Source organism: Solea senegalensis, linkage group LG9, assembly GCF_019176455.1.
Source record: "Solea senegalensis isolate Sse05_10M linkage group LG9, IFAPA_SoseM_1, whole genome shotgun sequence".
Classification (NCBI taxonomy): domain Eukaryota; kingdom Metazoa; phylum Chordata; class Actinopteri; order Pleuronectiformes; family Soleidae; genus Solea; species Solea senegalensis.
This window is the reverse complement of record NC_058029.1, coordinates 1245739-1271561: the sequence shown is the minus strand read 5'-3', so window position 1 is coordinate 1271561 and position 25823 is coordinate 1245739. Positions and strand designations below refer to the sequence as shown.

At 40.8% G+C, this 25823-nt stretch overlaps 1 protein-coding gene across 1 annotated transcript; it reads right to left on the bottom strand.

Moving 5' to 3' along the window:
• Nucleotides 1-8583: 8583 nt before the first annotated feature.
• rab11al (RAB11a, member RAS oncogene family, like) lies at nt 8584-25333 on the bottom strand. The gene is made up of 5 exons (XM_044034725.1): nt 24995-25333; nt 20509-20704; nt 17751-17944; nt 14563-14643; nt 8584-10839 (listed from the first exon to the last, which is right to left on the bottom strand). The coding sequence occupies exons 1-5, from the start codon at nt 25032-25034 to the stop codon at nt 10700-10702; spliced, it is 651 nt and encodes a 216-aa protein (XP_043890660.1). The 5' UTR covers nt 25035-25333; the 3' UTR covers nt 8584-10699.
• Between the last annotated feature and the right edge of the window lie 490 nt (nt 25334-25823).

The following is a 25823-nucleotide window of genomic DNA, read 5'->3' as shown; positions in this document are numbered from 1 at the left end:
TCATTTGGCCACATTCGCGATACGATACAGGGACAAAAGCGAGAGCCCCAGTCAACAAGCGTCTCCTCGGAGGCGTGCGCTGTAAATAAGGAGGAGAATTAGTGCGTGGACAGAAGCCGAGAAGGAAAAACAGAAAAATCAGCAGCAGAGGAGTTGACACTGTAAATATACACCAATCCCACATCGGTAATCCTCACTTCACGTCCCCATTACTAACAGCATTATGTGCGAGCTCTGAGGGCGGCTGCTGCTGCTGCTGCTGCTGCTGCTGCTGCTGCTGCTGCTGCTGCTGCTGCTGCTGCTGCTGCTCTCGTCTCCCCCTGTAATTAGCAAAGCTGTACAGGAGCAGGTGTTTCACAGCACAGTGAGGCTGTGACACCACAGTGGAAGTCTCTCCGAGCCTCTTTTCTTTCTCTCCTTTCTTCGGGAGTGGCTTTTATTCCTGCTTCACAGATTGATCGCTGGCGTTTGGAAATGCTCTTGCCGGGGTTGGGGGGCGGGGGGGGGCGTATTGTCTTGGCCCAGTTGCAGCGTGGGCCGCCGAGCCCTCAGACACGGCCTGGATCTGCTCTTTGATAATTAGGCAAATGGGCCGGTCCAGGTGCGGACCGTGTGTGTGTGGACTTTGGGGGTGAGTGGTGGGGGTAAGACAGAGGGGAGGGCGTGCAGAGAGCCCCCCAACAAAGCCCCGCCCCACTGTTACAGGCACAGAGAGGCCTGGATGCAGCTGGGTGGGGACCCCCTTCCTCTTACCCCATTCACCCCCTTGTTCTTTTCCTCTGCTTTTCTGCTGTTCTGGACGGGGGGGACGGGGACGGGGACGGGGGAGGCGCTCTTTTGTCCCGAAACACACATGCATGCACTAAATGTGAAAGACAGTAGCTGAATTTGGCGTCAAAACAAACGATGAGGACATGCAGCAGATACCTGTTCTTTGAAAATAAAGAAAACGTTCACGAAAGAAAGATGACGTGATCGTACGCAGGGTTAGGGTTAGATCCCTGACCCCTCCCGCTCATCTCTCACCACTGTACTGGGACATCCAGCAGCTGTCCCTTCACTATGGAACCCCTCGCTTTTGAGCTCTCAGAATGAAATCAGACAATTGTAATTGACAGGAAAGCAGAGGAAACGCCCCATTTAACCAGCACTCATGCTGAATCAAATTACACACCCTCTGCGCCTGCCGGAGCCCCAGTCTGGGGGTTTCTGAGGAGGGGGCGAGGGATTAAAGCCGTTGAATGATGAACAGGAGGAGGAGGAAGGGGGGGCAGAGAGACTGACCCACGCCACACATTCATATGTTGCACTGAGTTTTTTTACTTTTCGATTCAACTCGGCTTCTGTCTCAAAATAAAAATCGCTAAAGGTTCAACGTTGTGTCTTTGAAGACACGAAACTCGGAGAGAAAACGACTACGTAAAGCAGTGGCATCGCACGCGTGGACCGCCGCAGCAGCAGCAGCAGCAGCAGCAGCAGCAGCAGCAGCAGCAGCAGCAGCAGCGACGCGTGCGATGCACTTTTTTCTGAATGGACAAATTGCACAGTGTTTATTTTTGTTGTTGTTTTTTTGGCCTAAGCTTTTGACGTCAACTCAAGGCAGTTATTCACGCTGCTCTTTGAACGTTTAAGTATTTTATAGTGTTTGTGTTCTGCCTTAATCTTTTATTTTCTTACTATTAATCTTATCATTATTATTATTATTATTATTATGATGATGAAATCTTGTGTCATTACTTCTTAGCATACAAGGTAGCAATGTTGGCCTTTTGACAGCAACGCCCCCTGAACGACTTTTAAAGTACTTTTTCTTTTCTTTATGGGAAATGGAAAAAATAGAATGTGAATCAAAAATACTCGGGTTGAGGGATTCCTGAAATTAGGCTCTTAAAACACTTCAAATGTAGAGTAAAGCACCTTATTAAAATGAAATATTGAAACTGCGCATTTGTTAAAAACCAAACCGACCACTGATGGTGAAACATATATATTTGGTAGAAATTGAAGACGTAAGGATTCCCTATCATTTCCTGTTGTCGCGCTGCCGACTGAAGGTTAGCTCGAGTTTGCACTGGTTTCATGAAGCGAGCGCTTGTGGGAGTGTCGGCGCCGTGTCAGTGAGCGTGAGCACTCTGAGCATGGATGTAAATACAGTGTCAGGAGTGAGGGTTTGTTTATTTTCTACAAACTGTCAACATGTTTTTAGGGAGAGGAAATCTTTAATATATTTGTCCCCTCGGCCTTTTTGTTTTTGACAATGATAGTATATGAGATAGATCCGTGCATTTAAGAAATATTGTTTAAATGGATGAACATCCAAAGTATATAGATGAGACACTAACCAGACACTACTATAAACTGTAATAATGAGTCATATTCTTTATGTATAGATCCAATCTTCAAAGGAAAAACTCAAAAGAATAGTACATGTAATAAGCTCCTCCCCCCCCACACACACTCTGAATAAATCAGTTTCTATGTATGTTGGGATGAAAAGCAATAATAAGACTGTACTGGGACAATAAACACTCAGTTTCTTTAAATAACTCTATATTCACAAATGATTGACCTTCATTACTTCAGTGACGCGGCTGCATGTGCGTGAAACTCACCACGGGTCCGTGACGCGGTCGCAGGCGGAGTCAAGTGTAGCTTGTCTAGCTTCTTTCTTGTGCGTCCGTCAGGGTCAAGAGGAAGTGAGAGACAAACCCTGAAGTAAACGTGAGTGAAAGGAAATGTCAGTCATGCTGCTGATTACGTGCTGCGTCCCATTTCATTTACATAGGAAATCAGAGTGACGTCACCACCCCCACACACACACGCACACGTCTGCAGATGACTTAACTGTATCACGCGTGTGTTTACTGACAGACCTTGGAATCTGTTAATCCCACGGTGGGGTTGGTGAAGTCGCTCCGACTACAAATGGAACGCACCATTTCTCGCAGTCAGAGGTGTTTACACAGCAGTGAGCGGTGGATGTGACATCAGTATCACTTCTTCTTGAGTCCAATACCATACTGATAACATAACCATCAGTGTCCTAGTGAGTCACTAATCATCATTTCAAATAGGGATGTCCCGACCCAGATATCGGTCCAATATCAGCCTCAGATTATATTGGATATTACCAATAATATAATAATATAATAATATAATAATATAATAATATGTGGGACTGCCTCTCTCTGATCTCTGATATAAACAGTCCATTCTGCTCCAGCAGCTGTTGTGATCACGTGTTGGATACATTTAGATCACGTGATCACAAACATGTTTCTTTAACCTGAAATCAGAGGCTACAGTGAGCGCGAGCGAGCCGTTAGCATCATGCTAGCTCATCCTGCTAAAGCTAAAACAACATTAGTTCATAAACCAGCGCCACCTGTCGACTTTCAACAGCCTCAGTTTGTTAATTCTACCCCAAAAAGCAGCCATGACAGAAGCTGTGTGTGTTTAAATGAGTCCGTCTGCGGGGCCGGTCCTCGGTCCTCGGTCCCCGGTCCTCGGTCCCCGGGCTCCGTGTTTACCTGCGGGACGATTCACTCACCCCGTGTGGGTTGGGCGAATCCAAAACAGTGAAAACTAGGGGGGTGTTCTCTGATGAACACGGCTGCTTTGAAAACACCCCCATGAGCACTTGGTACTTTCCTCCTGATGAAACGAACCATAGACTGTATGAAATGAACACAGGTTTTCAATGGATGTAACCATTGGTTAATAATAAAAGGGTCAGTTTATCTCATACTATTGTTCTCTGTTTAAGTAATATCACTTAATCAAGACTATTCTAACATGCCACACTACAAAATAAGTCATTAAAGTGTGTATGAGTCGTGCTGATATCGTAACCGATCAATATCGGTATCGTATCGGAAGTGAAAAAGTTGTATCGGGACATCCCTAATTGTTACGACGTAGTTTACGCCCACTGAGTCAAATGTAAACAGTCCACATGACTCAGCTGCTCTTTATGACCGATATCTCATTGTTTTACAAACGTTTGATACGTGGAGGCGGGGCAGGCATCAATAGTCGATTCAGAATTATATTAAAAAGATGGAAGATTGAAAAAGTTTTTTATCAACAATTGCACTTTCTACTTCAATGACTACATTTGTGGTGCCGCAGCATCAGCAGCAGCAGCAGGCGTTTAGTTAGTGGACTGCATGTGTGTTTACTGCAATAAGTCGTTTACTGAAGCTTTTCAACACCACATGGATCCCCTGAAGTGATGGGATTTACCAGGTTCTTTGAATGCATCTCATTAGCTCCACACGCTGTGAACCCTGCATAACTTTCACAGCCTCCCATGCGCCGCAGTGTAGAATATTTGACATATAATCCTGTAGAATATTCAAACCTTTAATCTTGTTAAAGACGGAAATATTCCTGCCATTTCACTTGATATCAATATGAACAGGAAAAGCTGTCGTTTGACAATTGTTTAATAAATGAACGCACAAATTTATTCCATGCGTCTTACTGGAACACAAACCTGAAGTAAAAGTCTGGACGCTGAGCCCGTGTGTGTGTGACCCGTGTCACACTGATGGAGATACTCAGTATGGTATCGGCTCTTCCTCACTCATCACATGCACTTAACGCACGTCTTCATCGTCGTGGTCATAGGAACGTTCTCTGAATTCAAAGTCACACTGCACCTACTTTTCCATCCATGTATCGTTTTCGGAAAGAAAATAGGTGACGACATAGCCAAAGAATAAATCCCAAGGAGAGGACACGATGAAGGGACGCAGCAGAATCCGCTCGGTTTAGAGTTTATTAAATTAAAAGAAAGCGTCTCATATAGATAGAATTACTCTTGTTTACCCCAAACGTCTTGGAGGCACCTGGGTGGATATCAGTGAAATGAAGGCATATCATGTTTCAGTGTTGTAAGATGAGTTTAATACCACAGAGACTCCCCTCTCCCAAAGAAGCAGCTCGCGGCACATCCCGTCACTTCCTTTAAGTCGCTTCCATCGCTCGTCTTTGTGGTTCTGAAGAAAACTTGACCGAGACAGAGAAGTTGACATGAAAAGGGAAAATGCGTTTTTTAAAACCCTCAATAAACTTTAGATTAACAAACAATACTGTGCTTTTAGTTAGACACACACACACACACACACACACAAACGTTTAACTGCATGTTAGTGAAATATAGTACAGTAGCTAAAATAAAATGAATCACATTACATTAAGAATTCATCAGCGTGTATAAAAAAACAAAAGAAAAGAAGCTTTAAGAGGTTAAAGTTCACTTTGGATTCAAACCATGTATTTACCATGTAACCAGACAAATTGATACAAGTTTTGATTCTGATTCTTAAGAAAAGTGCTTAGGGTGTAAGTTTCATTTGTCCGATCACAAAGTACAACTGGGTTTTTTTAAGGAAGTGGGGGGTGGAGCGAGTCACGGTGACGTTCGGTTCAGTTCTTGTTAGTATTATTTACAATATTGTATTAAGCTTACTATGATAGGATTTAGTAGAAACACTTGATGTTTTTCCTTCTTGATATGCATTTATGTAGAATCCCTGCTAAGGCGTGATAGGAAATCCTTATTTTTGATTATGGATGCACTTAAGCAACCTTGTACCAACCTGTCGAAATCACACATCATCAGGCAAGTCACGCCTTTTTGAATGTAAAGGAGAAAAAAAAGACCACTTAACTTAACTTAACTCCTTGTGCTTATTTCCTTTTGTGAGCTTTAATTTTTTTTATCTGGGGAAAGACTTTGCGACAGGATTTCGACGTAGACTATATTTGAGTTCTTCCACATACTGTACATTTCTAAAAAGTACTTAAAAAAAAGAATAAAAAAAAGCATATTACAGTTTTCTCAAATCTATTTTGCTAACATGGGTTATTATTTCATAGAAAGCAGAGGAAAAAAATAAGTCAGTATCTGGATGTTATTTATGAAAAGTAAAAAAAAAAAAAATGAATCCACATATTTATGAGTAACCTCAAGTCATTTAGTTTTTTTTTTCTTTTTTAAATTCAAATGACAAGAAGTTAATATATTTGTAAAACCCAGGGAGGTCACTTTCTACTAATGAGTACAATGAGAAAAGAAGTTTTATTTATGAAAGTCGTGGACGACTCGTACTTTAAATGGAACGAGTTCTAACCACGGCTGAAATTTTAACTTCAGGACAAGCGCGACGTCAACATCATCAGCGCGTTTGCGGTGGAATAATGACGGAAAATAATATAATATTTTTTAGAATTTGGAGATATTTTAGTCACAGAGCATCAATCTTGTGCCTCGATTATATCTATTTTTTTCTCTCTTGCATCAGCAGCTCTCCTTCAACTAACCCCCCATGTTACTGACTGACACGCATTACTCATTTCCTCTGTAATCTAAACTGGCTTCGACTTATCAAGCCTTTTAAAAAACATGTTACAAAAAACTGTGGCTCCCGGAATGAATGAATGAGGCAGCTGGGGCCACACCTACACACACCTGTACACACACCTGTACACACACCTGTACACACACCTGTACACTCGTTCATTCAGACATTTTCTCAACATCTACGACTCAGACACTTTTAGGATCGATGGCATCAGAGGACAGAGGAGGCGCTGTTGTAGTAGATCTATGTAACTAGACGCACACACACACGCACACACACACACACACACACACACACACAGCAGGTTCATTACCATACTAGGTTGCATGTATGTCGTATGGTCACTTAGATGAGAGAAGCGGCGCCGGTCAACAACGCGCGCCGCTTCTCCTCCTGTAGATTTTCATGGTCGGAAACTCTTTGAAAGTTCTGAGACCACTTCAGTCCTCGTGCTAAAAATTGGATTTTTCCATTCTAAAAAGTGTGTGAATCTCCCAGAATGCCATGCTGCAGTGCAGGCGCGTGGGCTGGGCCGCGTGTTTTCACGTCATTCGCGTTTTTTTTTGTTTTTTTGCGTGGAACATTTTCAACTGAGGCAGAAACTTTGCCGCAGACAATGACGATGTTACCAGTGTGCGTTGAGATTCTCCGCGTGACGTCACATCCTTGTGCTTCTTTACTTTATCTTCTCCGTGAAAAACGGACGCTGGAAAAGTGCACGTCACTGACCGCAGCATAAAGATTCCATTTCAATTGCAAACGTTCTTTTTTTTATTCACGATTGATTGATTACATATAGCTGCTCATTTGGGCTGTGTCGTCAAGTGCTAGCTTTTATATTTGAGGGAATCAGAAAACTGAAGCCTTCATTTTCTACGATGCTGTAAAATTGAATTGATTTAGAATCTTTGAGGATAAGAATCCTGATTTTCACACGTTTGCACCTCACGTGAGTTCACGTGAACTTCTGGGATGGATGAGTTTTGGAGGGAAAAACAAACACTCCGATAAACGACGGCACATTTTCTGCTGCAGGTGAAGCGATGAGGACTGAAGCGGCGCTCAAACTCGCAGACCTTTTGCAAAGAGGCCGACGCAGTCTGACAGTTTGTCTTTGGTATAGCGTTTCCAATATTTCAGCACAGTAGAGTTGTTTCATACCGGTCTAATAGTGGTTGTAGTGCATTAGTTTTTTTGGGGCCAGCGTTCGCTGGCGTTAGTTTCTCTGTGAACAGTGAACGAGGGTCGGCACACGTGACCCTCTGTGGCCGACCGTCAACGTCGATGGATGGATTTAAACATAAAAAAGTCAAAAAAAGAAAAAACATAAAAGGAAGTCTTTGAACTCTGTTACAATGTGCCATGCCCCGACGAGGCATGTGATATTGCAGGTTTATTTCTTATAGCACATGTTTTCTTTGTGAATTACATTTTTTTGGAGACATTTTTTTTATTATTATTATTATCATTATTATTATTGTTAATAATAATAATTATGATCATTGTATCTGCGCCATACTAGTTCTGGTTCTTTGTTATTTTTCCAAGATTCAAGATGTATTGTAAATGTTTCTAATAAAACAAAAATGAAATGAGTTGGAAAGACGTGTGGAGTTTTTATGGTGGAACCTTGTTAGTAAAACTTCAGCGTTCAAATGAAACCACAACATATTCAGGTTTAACAAATTGAAATCATACAATGACTGATTATTTTCCTGGTTTCAATGACCGTTTTCTTCATTGATATTTATTATATTTAATATTTGTAAAATACACTAAATATCATTCATATTGATTACAAGATACAATCCACTAAAGCATTTTTTAATTAATTTAGTTTAATTTTGAGCCTAATTCTGTATTTTTTAGCAGTTATAGTCAATGTCATTGTTTCGAACATGTAAATATCCTTTATTGAACATTAAAGGTAAGAAGTGCATTTATTTTATTTACGGTGTATTTTCACACTCTTTCATAAAACATCACAAACATCTCATGAGTTCAGAGGTCGTGCAGCTTTATGTCCACATGTATTATTTATCAGCCGTAACGCCCGGCCTCACACAACTATTGATTTGATTGATATTGTGAAATCTATCGATATCAGCGGTATAAAAAAGTATCTGTGATCAGATTGTTCTGCAGATCAATAATCCATGCATCATCACAGCCACATCAGAACAACAACAACAACAACATGCTGCAGACGAGGTTATAGCAAATGAGATTTATTTAATACATATGTATTCCAAATATACATACATTAGAATAAAGGTTAAAAAAAGCCCTGACCTATGCCACCCAGTTCAAGACCTGTGAAGTCAACAGAAGTCAGCGTTCATCTGTGTGTGTGTGTGTGTGTGTGTGTGCAACCTTTGGATTTATTTAATGAAGCCCCTCCCACACACGTCTCTCTTTTTCTTAATCTATTAAACTATTAGCAATTAAAAAAGAACCCAAATCCTGGCCCCTGAGTACAGGTCCCTCCCCCTTCCCTCTCCCTACAGGAAATAAAGACGAGTGAGCGCGAGGGCAGACCTCAGGGACATCCCAGAAGGCAGTGGTGTCCTGGTCCAGTTACAGTGGAGACAGAGACGGAGAGAAGACACTGGAGGATTTCACTTACAGTAAAACAAGCCCTCTGTGCTACAGCGGAGATCACAGGAGCACGGCTGAGTGCCCTCACTACCTCATCATCCCCTGAAACATTACCCATCCATCCATCCATTCATTCATTCATTCATTCATTCATCCATCCATCCATCCATCCAGTCCATCATCCCTGCTTTCAGCAGTGGCAGCATGAGATTGTACAGTCCAATATTCCTAATCTCTCCCACAGAAGAGCAGAAACATGAGGATGAAAATGTCGTCACCAAAGACATGGCCACCGTGGGACACTGTTAAAGGGCTAGTTCAGGTTTTTTCAAGTGTCAAGTCTGAGGGACTGAGCAGCAGCTGGAGACACTGACGCTTACTCACTGTCCAAACATGGCTGCCAGCAGGGACACGCACTATTTCAGCCACTTCACAAAAGGCTGACGTGATGAAGTCACACGCTGTGTTACTAAAACCTTGTTCTCTGCTTACACCAACGTCCACGGAGACGTCACAGGAGTTGCCTCCATCATCAAGTACAAATGTGTTTCGCTGTGAAATCCTTCCATCACATTTAAAAGCTAAAAAGCTACTTTTATCTGGACTTTGGTGTAAGAGGTAACACTGAGATGAAGCAGCTCATCTGCTCCTAAAATATCACTCAATATCACAAGTCTTTAGAGAAGTCACATGTTATTAGTGCGCACAGACGTCCACACTTCTAACTCACCTGAACTATCACTTTAAAACACAGCTGCTCATTTGGAGTTAATAGTGAGAGCATGACTCACGTGTGGTGTCCACAGCAGGAAAATACAACTCAAAGATAAGAAGCTGACTGTTACTGTGTCACTGTCACTGTCTCACTGTCACTGTCTGTCTCACTGTTACTGTGTCTGTGTCACTGTTACTGTCTCACTGTGACTGAAAGCCGTGTTTCTCAGGAGCCAGAGCCGTGCGTGTTTCAGACGTTTCCCTGCTGCATCACAGCTGATCATCGCCGTACAGTATGTGGATATAAAGCTGCACACAGGCTGTTTCTCTGCTGTTTCTCTCTAAGAAAGAATGGATGCAGCAGTTTCCCTGCTGCATCACAGCTGATCATCGCCGAGCTCTGCAGACGCAGAAGAGAGCGGGAAACGTGTAAAACACGCACGACCGTGGGAAACACCGGCTTAAAGCAACCACCTGTAATCATTAACCTGCCAAAGAGAGAGAGACTAAAACAACTCTGAGAGCTAACTTTGCTATGAAAGGAAATGCAGGAAAATGAGAGGAAGAGTGTAAAATTACAAACCCTTTTGGCCAAACAAGACCATAATCTAGTGTTCAATAAATATCATAAGGGAAATTAATCTAAATATTACTACATTTTCAGAAACACAGGGAGTAACAGTAGCAGCAGAGCTCTCTCCTGAACAGGAACGCTTTGCAAAGATAAAAAAAAAAAAAAAATGTGGCGATGAGATACAAAAAAAAAAAAGGTGATTTTAAAAAGTGGTAAATGTCATTAGATTGTAAAACAATTGTGATGTTGCGTCTACGGCCCTCACCACACAATCATCTCCCTCCTTCTCTTTATCAGACGGCAGACAAATCAACCTGGTTACAAGACAAGTGTCCCCCCCCCTTCAGTGAAATGGTTATGTCAACCTGTCTGTCCATCTGTCTGTCTGGCCGTGTCCTCCGTGTGCCTGGAGGGTGAAGGAGGCTGGCCCAGCGACTCGGCCTCAGTTGGACTGGCAGCACACGCCCTTGCCGGGTGAGGTCTGGGTGGGCTCGACCGTGATGGGCACCACGTTGGAGGCGGGTGAGAAGTCCGAGTCGCTCCGCCCGGACATCTGCCTCTGTGACACGATGTTGTAGATGGCTGCGATGGAGAGAGACAGTGGAGGGAGGGGCGTGAGTTACTGTGTCCACGGCTGCCAACAGTGGGACATATTGTGATGAGGACGAACAGCATGGAAAGACTGAACAACAACTGTTGTATCCAGACTCCTGGCAGCAGCGCAGGCATCGATTATGTCATGTGTGTCGTTCCAGGCGTTACAACAGCTCCTTCTTAACACTTTCATTTCAACTTCAACTGCTCACTGTGTTCATTTGGCCGCTCACTGTGTCCACTGCTCACATTTAACCCGCCGGGATTCATTCATTCATCCATCCACTTTTTAACCCACGAGATCAATGACGACACGGTCGTTCATCAGTGCATGTTACGCCTGCTTTCACTTTGAATTATTCAGTGAAACTTATTTTAAACAAATGCACATTCATCGTAAATAAAAAATTTGTTTTGGGACCAAAAAACAAAACTTTGAGAAGCACTCATCTAATCTTAAATTAATAGCATAGATTATAGATATTAGGACTATTTTCATAATGTATTCATCTCTTCGATTCATCTCCATTACACACATTTTTAAAGTAACGGTTTAAAAGTAATAATATATATATATGAAGTTAAAAGAAGCAGAAAACAAGCCACTGAGTAACAGAACAGACAATAATAACCAGGATTCTTTTTTTATTCTATTTTAATTAACAAAACTTCAAATAAGTGAGTTCCACGCTGATTTTCTTTTGTTACACAAAACAAAACAATCAATGAAATCATGATTATGATCTGGTGCTGGTTTTTTTTTCTTTCCCAATAAAACGTTTTTATTATTATAATTATTTTTGTTGTGATTAATGTCTTTGACTTTTGAATATCTTACTTTATTATTTAAATTTTACTGAACATTTTTCCTTTTCTCTACAGAAGCAGCCGTTTCTTTTGCTGCTCTACATAATCTTAACATGTGCTGTGTGTGTCTACACGTAACAATAATAACAATAACAATAATAATAACAATAAACCTCTACTTTATGGATATGTGACTTGCCAGTTCTGGTACACAGTAAGACTATGGTGTATACTTCTTTGTTATTATTCATCAGTGATGTCGTGGTAGTGGTGATCAGCTGATCAGGCTGAAAATTAAGCAGGAGCCTCTCCTGTCTGACTGTTATCATCATATATGAATTATTATTTATATATATATATATATATATATATATACATATATATATATATATATATATAAATAAAAATATATATACATATATATATGGGTTAAAAAAAATACATAGAATGGACAAAATGATATATTCAATTATTTAAAGTCACTGAATAAGACTACTTGTTTAATTTTAAGCCTGTCGTATCATAAATGGCACATTAAAAAGCCAAAGAAATAAAGCAGGTATTATCTGAAATGAAAGATAATAACTGTATTTGAGGATCATGTGTATCATCACTGTATCATCACTCTCCTTTGAGAAGCACAAACATCGTAAAAGAAAAGGTTTCAGAGTGCAGCTTTATATCCACATACTGTATATGGGAATATAAACTAAAAATATCCAGATGTTATTTCTATGCCTTACAGAAATATTGATTTGATTTATATCGTGACAGATATACAGTGTTTAACACATTTATTAGAGAAACCTTTCAAAAAACTTAATGAAAACTAAAAAGATTGTTATTTATTTGGTGTATAAACTGAATTCCCCTTTTTAAACGGCTCACTCTACAACGTCAGAAATGAATCAAACATAGCATTCAACCACTAAAACTAAGTTTATTGCTTTAATCCGACGTCGCAATCAGGAAATTTTAAGTGTTTTTGTAAAACAGGGAAAACAATAATAATTATTATTTGATCATGTTGCTTAAAGAGCTCTTACATACTAGTGTATGAGACATAAACAAAGGATTCTGATCATTACCAATGCTGCTGCTTTAGGTGACGGTCATTATGTTAACATGCATATCAGCTGATGGAAGAAAAAAAAAAGAATATCACGATAAGATGATTTTACCACATTACGACAGACGGTATCAGCTGATGTGACGAGGGACTTAAACATACACAACAGCCTGTCAGCTGTGTGTGTGTGTGTGTGTATGTGCGTGTGTGCGTGTGTGCGTGCGTGTGTGTGGCCCCAGCTCACCTCCTGCACCAGGAACAGTCCCCGTGAGTTACAGCTCGTTACTGCTTTTCTCTAAAGTCTCTGTTGTTGTTTACAACCTTCAGTGTCCAGTCAGGAAAAAAGAGCTTGTGTAACCGTGACATACAGCAGTTCACGTAGTAAAGACAATTATCAATATATATATATATATATATATATATATATATATATATATATATATATATATATATATATATATATATATATATATATATACACACATATATATATGACAGAAGATTTTGTCCTTAAAGAAAGCAGTAAAGTGCATTTTAAAACCTTTTTTGGACAAAAAAACAATATGTATGCACAATAGCACAACGCAAATTAAAAATGTGTTGTAATGGTTTGAATAAAGTCAGACTGTGACATATTTATATATTTATATCTATAGCTAATGAATTATTGCCCACTTGTATGGAGACAAAATATAAAACTGGTGAGTCTGCACACAGAACATCTTGATCTACTGCCGCCTCAATCATGAGTTATTTTGTGATTTCGATGTTTGAAATGCTCTGTTCAGATTCACCTAAATGACACAAACGTGCCAAGGCGAGCGAGGCGGCGCAAGACAAAGCATCTCCTGTGTCCACGTCATTCAGCTGGAGTTGTACAAGGTGAACAAGTGGAGAGAATCCGTGTGTCAGTGAGCGTGAACACCTGTGTTTATACAGCCACGCCCTCCTCCTCCTCCTCTTCTGTTTTACTAAGCTCATTAGCAACAGTAGCTCACATGAGGCTTTTCTATGATGCTTCTCTGGATCTTATATTTTCTGATGAACAACTCGAGCAGAGGCAGCAGGATCCAATCACTGATGGACTTTCACTTTAGACACCACAAACTTTTCTCTCTCTCTCTCTGTCTCTGTGTGTGTGTGTGTGTGTGTGTGTGTGTGTGTGTGTGTGTGTGTGTGCGTGCTAACAGTTACTAAATGAACTATTATGATAATCGATTCATTGGTTTGAGTGTTTGTTTTTGTGTGAATATTTTCTGGTTATGTGCTGGGAAAATATTCAACAGGTTGATCGATGATGAACAGAATCGTCAGTTGCAAACACACTCACAGACATTTGATTATCAGAGACTCACTTGTTTTACTCACATCTCATGTCTGTGACCAATATCAGCATCTAGCTATTGATCAAGGGGCTGCATGTGACACAGCTGTCTGTCTGTCTGTCTGTCTGTCTGTAAGCTCTCCCCAGGACTGAGTCAGTGAGAGCTTGTTCAGTGTGTTAATTACACACAGGTGGTGTTTTTTCTACTCATTAGTGTCAGACACTGGGCTGTTATTATTATTATTATAACATGGATTTTGCTGCCATCTAGTGGTGGCAGATGGAGTGGAGGTATTGTTGCGTAAACAGTTTGTCTACATTCATTCATTCATTCATTCATTTGTTCATTCGTGAATGTCAGGAAATCCCAGCAGACGTTAAAAAGGTGAATTTACATTTAAATGAACATTTCAAGAACATTTACACCACATCAAACACAGCTTCATGCTGTGATTTTAACCAACCAAACATTCGCTGTTTCCTGACACAAAAAAACAAACGTGAAATTCACCTGTGAGGATCGTTTGGAAAGCCAGTTCCACGTTGGAAGAGTCCAACGCTGACGTCTCCAGGAAAGACAAGCCATGCTTCTCTGAAAGTCAAAAAAATGCTTATAGTCACAATGAATTATTCAGAAGGCCTTCATTGTTTTTAACATTCAGCTCTGCTTTACAGGTTGGCTGCTTTTTTACTGAAGTGATGACAACACTGCACTGATTCTGAAGTTGATTTCATCGACACGCTGGTTTTCTAAAACCACTCTGTAAGAAATATACCAGTTTAAAAACAGAGAGTACAGAATCGAGCCAGTGATCAAGAGGTTTGTGATAATGTGATTAACCTAATTATGGTTTAACTGTACACATACAAATCATGAAATGATCTGTTTATTGTATAAAATAGCAACATTTAACCTTGTATTGCAATATAAAGTTACGACTATTGTTACCCACCAAATCAACCACAACACCATCCTTTCTGATATTAGTTACAGGGATGTGATGAGTAGCTGATTATTAATGGATTACTCCGTTTGAGAACGTCCTCATTTAGAGGGAAGGGAACGACCGGTCAACGTTTTCTGACGATTTATGGATCAATCGATTAATCGTTGTTTAATAGAGAAAATCATCGTTAATTGCAACCATTTAATTTCTTAGTGTGTGACAAACAGTAAGGACGGATTCTATTCAGAAATCAAAGGCTGCTTTTCTTCAGAACAAAAATAAAAACAATCAATTCATTTGTTTAGTCCATAAAATGTCAAAAAACGTTTTAAAAAAAAATGCTGATTGGTGTTTCCTAAAACTTAAACTGGTTAGTTTTGTCCTGAACAATCAGAGAGCTTGTTATAACTATCTTAAAAAACACAAACCATGAATCAATCATCGATCATTCAGTAATGGATTGATTGATTAGTTGTTGCAGCCTTCATTTCAAAGTAGTACAATAAATTGCAATGATTGTTATGGATGAGTATTCATGTGTTCTTTCATTGTAAATGGTAAATCTAAGATATAACATCATGAAACTCTTCTACTGACAGGAGACGGGACGTTCACACAGCGTCGGCAGTGAGTTCTTATCATTACACTTCATGTAGATGAAGACAAACAGAAAGCACAGGCTGGTGAAACACTAATGACGAAGCATCAACGTTGGTAACTTTGCTTAGAATCACAAAGATAAAACACAACCTCAAGGTCGTGACTGAAGTTTGTGTTTTTGTCTGATAGTATCACAGTGCAAACGTGTTTCCAGTGGAAATCAGCACATTATTATTCTAGAATTATAATGACGGTACAAGCGTCTGCTGGCTGTGCCGTGCCGGCCCCTGCACTGAGAACCAGACTGAGACACAGAGTCATGCAGGGACACATGGAAACGCTGATTTCAGCCTATTGTTTTTAGCTCACACGGACACAGGTGATGCTGTTCTACTGCTGCCTCAAGTTTGCCTCAAGTTTGCGTCACTTCAGCTGAGGACACAGTGACAAGATCTTTTACCCATGATTCAGTTGGGCAGAATGTGCACCAGTCAGGACGAGTTGGCACATAAATGTATCTGGGGTAAAAACTCGACTCGGCAAGTGTGTGAGGGTAACAGACCCGACCTCAGTGGCAGTCATACAGTGTTCGTCAACGTCAACGATGACAACATTATTTCGTCAACGCCCCTTGTTTCAAGACGATAACGAGACGGTGACGGAATGAACATGGATCTTTAATGACGGAAATTGACGGAAATGTTAGTGGTTGGTTTGTCAGACGTTCAAAATTTCAGACATTCCTGCTTATTGTGTGCGTAATCGGTTAAATTATTAATTATTAATTAAAACCTAAAAATTCCTTGGTCCGTGTTACAACACGGGTCAGGTGGGTTGCGACATCGCCGTCGAACCCTTGCCGCCCCATTTCCGCGGGCCGCTCCTCACCCTGGTGATGCGACGGGGTTGTGGCACACCCTGTAAGGGCGGGAGAAGCCGCAGTGAGTGCATATGTCTGCGGCGAGTTCCGGGCGGGAGTTCGCTGTAAACCACCTTCGTCCCGAGCCTTTCCAAGCCGACCCAGAGAGGAAATTTCATATTCACAACTTATGTGTGACACTGTATGATGATGTCAGCATCATTCATGAAAAAAACGGTTGAAATATGGAGATAAAAGGTTTCTGCCCAACAGTAATCTGTAAATATATTTGTTAAAAGACTGGACTTTTTAACCTTTTTGAGTTTTTGTCGACTAAAACTGGTTTAACACTATCATAATATAGAAATGACCAACGTGACTAAAACTAAGATTAAATCTAAAATGGCGGCCAAAAACAACACTGCAGTCAATCAAAAATGTTAGACAATCGGGGAGTGAGCCGATTACTGACCCAACTGCAAACACATGCTGACAACAGCCAATGAAAAAAGAGAAACAACAGCAGCAGCAGCAGAAGATGACGGGTCACTCCGGCAAGAGTTTGATGCTTCCAGTTTGGCTTCAGTTGGTTCGATAAATCACGTAGTCTGTGATCAGCCGTTAAACGTGTGATCCCCCGTCATCATAAAAATGTGAACTGAAGAACGGTGAAAGTGTCGCGTCGTGCGTTCCTGGCTTTAAGTGAATCTGAGCGCACAAGTGACAAAGTAACACGTCTGAACGTATACATGGAGACATCCTGTGTGCTGCTATGAAAAGTCTTTGATTTTCTCGACTGACTTTGGTGTGCAGCGTCTCACCAGTCAACATTTTGATTACTGGTAATTATCTTGGACTTAATTAATTAGGTGAGCCTTAAGTTAAGTGGCTAAACTCTGTATGTCCTTGTTTACCTGCTGCTCGTCATGTTTTCAGTGTGTGTGTGTGTGTGTGGCCACACAGTGCTGACAAGGTTTCAGTACCTGATACAGTCAACCACACCTCTAAAAACCTGAACTATGACAGTGCTTATTTTCCCCAGGGAACACCCATGAGAGAAATGTTTGCAGTGTGAAACAGAAAGGCATCGGACCACGAGCACAGTTCCATTATTGTGCCTGTAGTGAGAGGAACCAGGACACCGTTCACCGTCAGTGACACCACCTCTATCTTAGAACGTGACCAGGCCTTTATAACCTTTGATGACAGATTTAACCTGGTGAAAATGTCATCATACTAAGAAACTCACACAGACTGAGGCGTGTCGTATACTGTGTTGGTGAAAAACACTACCTGAAAAGGCCTTGGCCTCGTCTGTAGGCACCGCCCTCAGGTGGCGTAGATCACTTTTGTTCCCGACGAGCATGATGACAATGTTGCTGTCTGCGTGGTCCTGCAGCTCCTTCAGCCAGCGCTCAGCATTCTCATAGGTCAGGTGCTTGGCGATGTCATAAACCAAGAGAGCTCCAACTGCACCGCGGTAGTACCTGGACGGCATCAGAGGAGAGGGGAGGAGCAACACATGAATCATGGATTTGTTCATTTCTGTTCTTTCTGTTACAGCCTGTGTGATTTCAGGATTCTTTAAGAGTGTGTCACACTGGCTCAGACCATCATGGCCCATCAGCAACAAGATAAGACAAGATAATCCTTTTTTTTAATCCTAATTTGCACTGTTACAACAGCCATGACACTCAAGGTAAAGGTAACAAAACACAGAGAAACATTAAATGAAAACATTGAGCTCACAAAGTGAACAGTGTCTGGTTCGCCATCATTTCACAACACACGCCAGCGCCTCATTGGCTGCGCTGTGGCATCAAAGCAGACAACTGAGAAACTGAGGCCGAGCATGAGGAAGCTGTGATTAACAAATCACTTCCTGACCAAAGGCAGAAAGGTAGTTGTAGTCACTCCCACTGATCTCTCTGCAGCACAATAGGTTTCATTTTAAATAGGATTTATCACAAAGACGATGATCCGTTTTGCTGAGCTTCTAATGGTTTGACTTCATATCTGCCTTCCTCCTAAATGGAGTCAAGACAACGCGGAACAGATTTTGTCCACTTAACAAACCATGTTGGGGATCTGTTAGATCTGAAAAGCTGAAGTTTGCACACCGCTCACTCCTTGCACCAAAGTCCATAGAGATAATCAGTGATGTTGCATCATGGCACACAGGAGTTCATGCTCAAGTGCTGCCTCTATCACTATCACTGAATGGTGTCATTTTGTGATATTGGTGCATGATGACATGCTTTGTTCAGACTTGCCTCAGTGACACAAACTTACCAAAGGAGGCAGCAGCAGCAGCAGCAGCAGCAGCAGCAGCAGCAGCAGCAGCAGCAGCAGACCAGCAGCTTGTGCGTTCGCACAAGCTAAAAATGCTTATTTTTCCATGGACTTTGGTGCGGGAGAGTGACTGGGTTACAAAGTTGGAGAAAGTTGTCTAATAGTGAGATAAAGAAGTAAACATATTCTTAAGATGTCACATAAGGAGCAGCTTTTGTTATGTCCGTGTTTTCAGTGAGAGCGAGTGGCGTAGGGGTGCAGGGAAGTGAGGGAACGCCCAGAGCACGCTCAGTGCTGAACGTGTCAGAACCTCAGGCGCTGTATTAGTGGTCCACCAATATTGGCTGATATCGATACCAACTATTACGAGTTAATGATGCCAATGGCGATATTTAAAACCAACATGGACTTAGAGTTAACATGAACAAGTTTGTCTAAATTTTGAACACAAATCTTTCATTAAATGTTTAACAATACTTGAATGTAAATGTAGATGAAATTTAAATACAAAACGGTATATGAACTCTTCTCAAGTGCAGAAAATAACGACACAACCTTTTCTTGTATATATGGACGTTTGGTAACAGATTGTAAATAAATAGCGTTAGCGTTAGCCATTTGGAATAAATATGATTGACATGATTCGTGACATCAGAGGGAATAGTCATCGCTACATAATTATTCTGCTTTTCATTTGAACAACAACACATTTCAAATGATTACTGTGTGATATTTGTGCAGATGTGTGAGAATCAGAGATTGTTCTTCAGTCTGTAGAATATGATGTGTATAGTCAGGGCAATTTGGTAAAATGGTTATTTGACACAGAAATATTGCGCCTCTTTACTTTGATTTTGATAAAATGTCGATTCATTGTTCATTTACTGTAAATGTTTCTAAATGTAGTATCAGACATGTGGTGGAAAACCCTGGATTTACCATCATTCACGTATGATAATGCCAAGGAAAAATTACTGGAGGTCTGAGCAGATTTAGTGGCTTTAACCTTCAGAGCAACACAGAGCTACACGACGCTCTACGACTTCTCTTCTTTTTACACTTGGTTTCCAATTGACTGGTTCTTGTAATAAATGATCTCAATTTGACAGCTAAGTGTGGTACATCGCAAACAAGTGATGGACATTATATCACTCATGGCACAATGTAGACAATCGAACTGGAAACTAAAAACATTTAAATGAGCCATCATAACATAAATCCAAAGATCCTAGACTAAACTAGAAAATCTAATGGACGACAGAAATCTGTGGCTGTTTCTGTCCTAAATGGTTATGTTTGTGGAGCTGTGGCTTTTTTTTAAACTACTGTCTCACACCGTGTCAATCGTTTAACACGCCTCCAATTAACCTCCGTCTCTCTGGATCTACATCATTGTTGTTGTCATTCAAGTCGCGCTGCGGGTGACACAGAAGACGATTTGAAGCCACCAAGACGTTCGGATTGAAACGAGTCCATAAACATCTGATCAGAATCACCTCCAAACCATCTCCACATGTGATTTGAATCCGCTTTGGAAACATCTCATGTGTTTTTTAGCTAGACTACCAAAAAAAAAATAAAAAAAAATAAAACTAAACACAATCTGGATATGTTTAAAAATCAGACTAGGGCTGCAGTCTAAACAAAGCCAGTGTGTGTGTGTGTGTGTGTGTGTGTGTGTGTGTGTGTGTGTGTGTGTGTGTGTGTGTGTTCATCATGTGAGGAGGAAGCTGGATTTCCTATTCTCTCTTGTACTCACGCAGAAGTGATAGCACGGTATCGCTCCTGTCCGGCTGTGTCCCAGATCTGAGCCTTGATGGTCTTGCCCTCTACCTGGATGCTGCGCGTGGCAAACTCCACTCCGATGGTGCTCTTGCTCTCCAGGTTGAACTCATTGCGGGTGAAGCGTGACAGGAGGTTACTCTTCCCTACACCTGAATCACCAATCAGCACCACTACAGCAGATTCAGACAAAGACAGAGGACAAACATTCTCTATTATACATTATTGTGGCAAGAAGGCGTGGAACAATATGACATTTTTTATATTCATTATCTACACCAACACACCAGCAAATACACATTATTAATGCAAAGTTATTATCGGCTTGAAACGCTTGAAAAATGTGGTAAAATAGACACAAAGACATTCTCAAACATGGAAAAGATAAAAATGAAAATGTGATTATTCTGACCAAATTCATCTTCAAAATCTGCTTTACAAACACACCGAGATCACATAACTTTTAATTTTGGTGAGAAACAACATACATATTTACTATGAATCACATATATGTTTAAAACAAATCAGCATTTATCAAGTTACTAAGAAAAATGAAAAGTCCTTTATCAGTTCTATTTATTGTCATAGAATCAAACACATTTCTTGTCACATTTCTATTTCAAGCTAAATGTGTACATTATGTCTGTTGCTAATATTGTGATTTCTTAATGTTATAGTCATTGTTTTCAGATTCTGATAATCAGGATATGAAGAGGCAAAAATGTGCTCCTACACGTTACATTCTAGTGAGTGCCAGAGCACTGGGAATTCAGCTGTAGCAGGAAATTCAGGGTGAACGTTCACGTTAACGGTTCATTAAATCACAAAGAGGTTACTCTGAACCGGATGGTCTGCCTTCATTTATGAAATCCAATTCTACTTTCTGTTTAATTGCCTAACTCACCAGAAACACACGTGTGGCAAAGCAGAAAGTCCCGGGGACTCCCACAGAGTCCACCAATCATTACAACCACCTGCTCTTTTTAAAAAGGCTCATGAATCCAAGTAAACCCAGAGAATTAATGCAGATTTCACTGCACTTATGAAAATAACATGCTCCTCAAAAGAACTCACATTATACAAGTCTGTGAATTTATTTAACTTAATTTAACAATAGAGGTGGGCAAGATATAGGGTCTAAGTTTATAACCTGATCATTGTTTTAAAGATATGCAAATTGACATTATCGAGAATTTCACCAAAACCGCTTAAACGCCACTCATTCCCTAGGACTGAGCGTCACATGACCACCCTTGCTAGCATCCTCCCTGCCACAGGTTAGCCACTTATGGTAATGCTAATTTTTAAGCTAATCTATGAATCGTTTCACGCATGTACATTTTCATTATATATGCATTTTACAAACTGAACAACGACGTCAGAACTGTGAGCTCTGCTGTTATTTTTGCCTAGTTTTTTATTTATAGATTCATTTTGCGCCATAAATATCTTCTTACGACAAACGACATGACGTTCCAAACCAAAACGATCACTTTTGTGATTCAATGTGGTAATTGTATCATGATGAAATATCGTAACATCATTTATAGTTCATACTGCCCACCCCTACCCTGACTTTTTTCACTTGACCAGCCTTCCTCCTGACCAGACTTAACACTCATCGGCCTCCAGGCCATATGAGTTTGAGATTATCTTTAATTAGTGGATTAATTGAGAAAATATTTGACAGATTAACTGATTATGAAAATAATGGTTAGTTGCAGCCATACAGCTGGAAACCGCTCGCTCTCTTGCCCAAAAGTCCATAAATAAACTTTTATGTACAATAATAAACAAATAAACCTTTTTAAATGAGTTAGTGCCACTGAGGTAAATAAAATGCTGACGTCACAACAGAACATATTTGAACTCAGTGGTGAGGATTAACAGTTCCACTAAGCATCAAAAATAAACTCAAGTTTAACTTTACAGTCATAAAAGGCCGTCTAGATAAAGCAGCAAACATGTTCTTGTTATTCTTGAGGTTTTTGTTCAGTGGAAGAAGTTTCAGTTTTTCCCTTCCTGTCTCAAGCTGGAACAGAGACAGTCACCCTTCAAAAAACCTGAACTATCCCTTTAAGAAAAGATAAAAAACTTCCACATATGTCAGTTGAGTCAGTCTGTCAAAGGGAACCGACCACACCAGCTCACCACCCTGTTAGGAAATAGGAACTTGTTATGGAATGTTGAAATGGCATTAACACACCAACAAACACTGTGTCCACACCGGCATTTAAGCAAATGCTACCATTTCTCTCTGAAAACGTGCCAGTGTCGCTATGACGCAACAGGCAACACGAGTAAAAACCTGTCCATGCTAATGAGCTGGCCTAAAAAGACTGAAATAATCATAACCCAGCAACGTAGCTCAATGACACTTCTGTTGTGTCGTTTTGTCCAACACAAAAGATTTAGGGCGGGGGACAAAATCATTAGGCAACCCTGTGCCATCAGACAGGTAATATCATGGACACATTACACACCCATTCACTATTGTTGGCTTTGCATTCTTCAGCTAAAATATATGACACCTCCCTTTCTTATACAACCCTGCACCCAGTACTGTAGCCAAGCCTTCGGCTCCATTAATCGCTTTGGGTGGTTTTCAGCTTCATAGTAACATGTTCTGGTTTCCTTGCTCCCGACGACAAAGACGTCATTAAAACTGAATTAAATTAGTTAGTGGACAAAACAAGGCATTTGAGAAGATCCTGACTTAGAGGATTCTGTAAACAATGATCAACATTTTGTGGACCAAAAAATGAATTAAAATAGTTGTTGCATGTAACTGTTCTTGATCCTTTTTATACTGCTTGTCCCCTACTGTTACACTTTTATATGTCATGTATATAATTCCTATTCTTCTCTATACTTAGTTTTCATAGGTGTTATGTTCTGTGTTTGGCTGGAGTAACTATTAGCAATTAATAGAATTAATAAAGTGTATGTAGGAATTAAATAACTACCGATGTCTAATTTCATTTTATTTGCCTTCACAATAGTTTAATTGAGTAGGAAAACAGATGCTACAAAGCACGTTTGTCATAATACACTGCATTAAGGCTCCTACATAGCACAAACATGAGCTGTAAACGTCCTGTGCCTCCATTAGTAGGTGAGGGTTTCTGTGGCATGGCTTTGGACAGAAAGGGTGAAAAGAAGTTTAATGGCGGCTCCTTCCTGGTTTAAGTGAAGGACTGAATGGCTACCGGCACCTTATCAGTGTCCTTGCGCTGCTGCATTTGATTCAGATAACTTTGTTCACCTGAAACCCTGGCATCTTATCCAAGCTTTGACTAGTGAGTAAGCAAATCTCAACTTCTCCATTCTCTGGGATGCAGCGCGCCTTTAGCTGCACACACTTTACATGCAGGTATTTCCAGTTTGACAACACATGCCTGTTTGGTGTTCTATATTTGTACAGACAATAAGAACATCATTTCCCCTTGACTGATGACAAGGTACAGCGACAAACTTCCATACTGGAATATGTTCATTCCCACTGCAGTCCATGTGGTAGCAGGTACAATGTTACTGCTTTAACAACTGACAATTAATCAACTAATCAATAAGACAATCATTTACTAAATGAATCAGGTTTTGAGTGAGTTAGTGCAGTGCAGTGCAGTGCAGGCACAAAATGAGAAACAGACCACACGTGTTCCTCTGTAAACTGGATATCTTTGGTTTGTTGACAAAACAAGACATTTGACACTTTATGGAACAAACACCAAACTGATCAACCAAGACAATTAATAACAGATAATCCTTAGTTGCATCTCTACACCAATGATTAGCCACAAAAAAAATAACACAATGTACAACCAGTACCTTTTTATTGTTGTGTTAGAGATGTGTGTATTTTAACTAAAGCTATTTAGATCTAATCTAAGTTTCTAGTTTTATGTTCTAATGATACAAGACAAAGACAAGCAGGACAATGATCATGTTTAAAGGCATTTTCCCCCACTATGTTGCTTGAAAAACGACTGAAACTATTCATTAAAGTAATATGTGCGTCACCTAATGATGAGTGAATACATGGAGTTCATGTTGTAGTAAATGTTCTTGCGGAAGACGACGGTGTTTGTCCAGTTTCAGGCTTCAGGTGATTTCCAGCTGCCACAGGCGCGACCTTCCTGTGTGTGTGTGTGTGTGTGTGTGTGTGTGTGTGACCCCCTGCCACAGTTTATGACCCCTTGTTGACAATCTTAAGGAGATTGCATCATCATGATGTAGACGACAGCAGATGCTGACTGACCACTGACACTGACCACTGACCCCACCGTGCATCCCTCACAGGGCGGCAGGTGCCGCTGCCTCGTCTCCTTCCACCTTGATGAGACGTGAGACACCTCGACGGCGTCAACACTCGTGACCAGCACAGGAAACAAACTTGTTCACACACACACACAACTGTCGACACGTAGCTAGCAAAGTAAGCTAACACGGCGGCGGCTCACCTTTGAAGAGATAGTCGTACTCGTCTTCTCTGTTGGTCATAGTTCCTCGTCTCCTCTCCTCGAGGTGGGATCAAACTTCTGGTGCTTGTCAGCTGCGACGCGGACTTCAGCCTCACACGACACACGCTCGAGCCGCTAGTTCACAGCACAACACCGCGGACTCGCTGTCAGGACGGAAGCCGGTGATAGTGCTGCAGTGACGGGGCATAAACACGACAAACACGACAAACACGACAAACGCGACCAACGCGACCAACGCAAACCAGCAGCTGCGGAAACTTTCGCCTCGTCGTCTTCACTGTCTGTCACTTGTCGTTTCCGAGGCTGCGACGTCACGCCAAACTCCCTAGCCCCGCCTACTCGGCGCTCTTACTGGTCACACGCGCAGGGACACCTGTTACAGGCGGCCACGTGATTGGTCCGCGTTGCTGTCAATCATAACTGGGGCTGGTGGAGGTTAATTTTGATGACGTCAGCAGAACACAACAGGTAACGTGAAGCCTGAGGTTTGTATTAATCTGTACATTCTAGTGTCTGTATATCCTTAAGTCTAAATGTCTGTATGTTCCTAGTCTTGAATAAAAAGTTAAAAAATAAATAAATAAATCAATAAATAGAAAATAAAAAGAACCGTGAGGCCTGAGGTTTGTATTAATCTGTATATTCTAGTGTCTGTATATCCTTAAGTCTAAATGTCTGTATGTTCCTAGTCTTGAATAAAAAGTTAAAAAATAAATAAATCAATAAATAGAAAATAAAAAAAAACCGTGAGGCCTGAGGTTAGTTAAGTTAATTAGTTAAGTTAGTTAGCTGATTACTGAGGAAAAGT

Excerpts from the sequence above, each read along its gene's own strand:
- rab11al (XM_044034725.1), bottom strand. The coding sequence starts at position 25,034 with ATGACCAACAGAGAAGACGAGTACGACTATCTCTTCAAAG. Across the intron at positions 20,705-24,994 it reads GTACGACTATCTCTTCAAAG|TGGTGCTGATTGGTGATTCA; the intron begins GTGAGCCGCCGC and ends AATCTGCTGTAG. Across the intron at positions 14,644-17,750 it reads CGAGGCCAAGGCCTTTTCAG|AGAAGCATGGCTTGTCTTTC; the intron begins GTAGTGTTTTTC and ends TTTGACTTTCAG.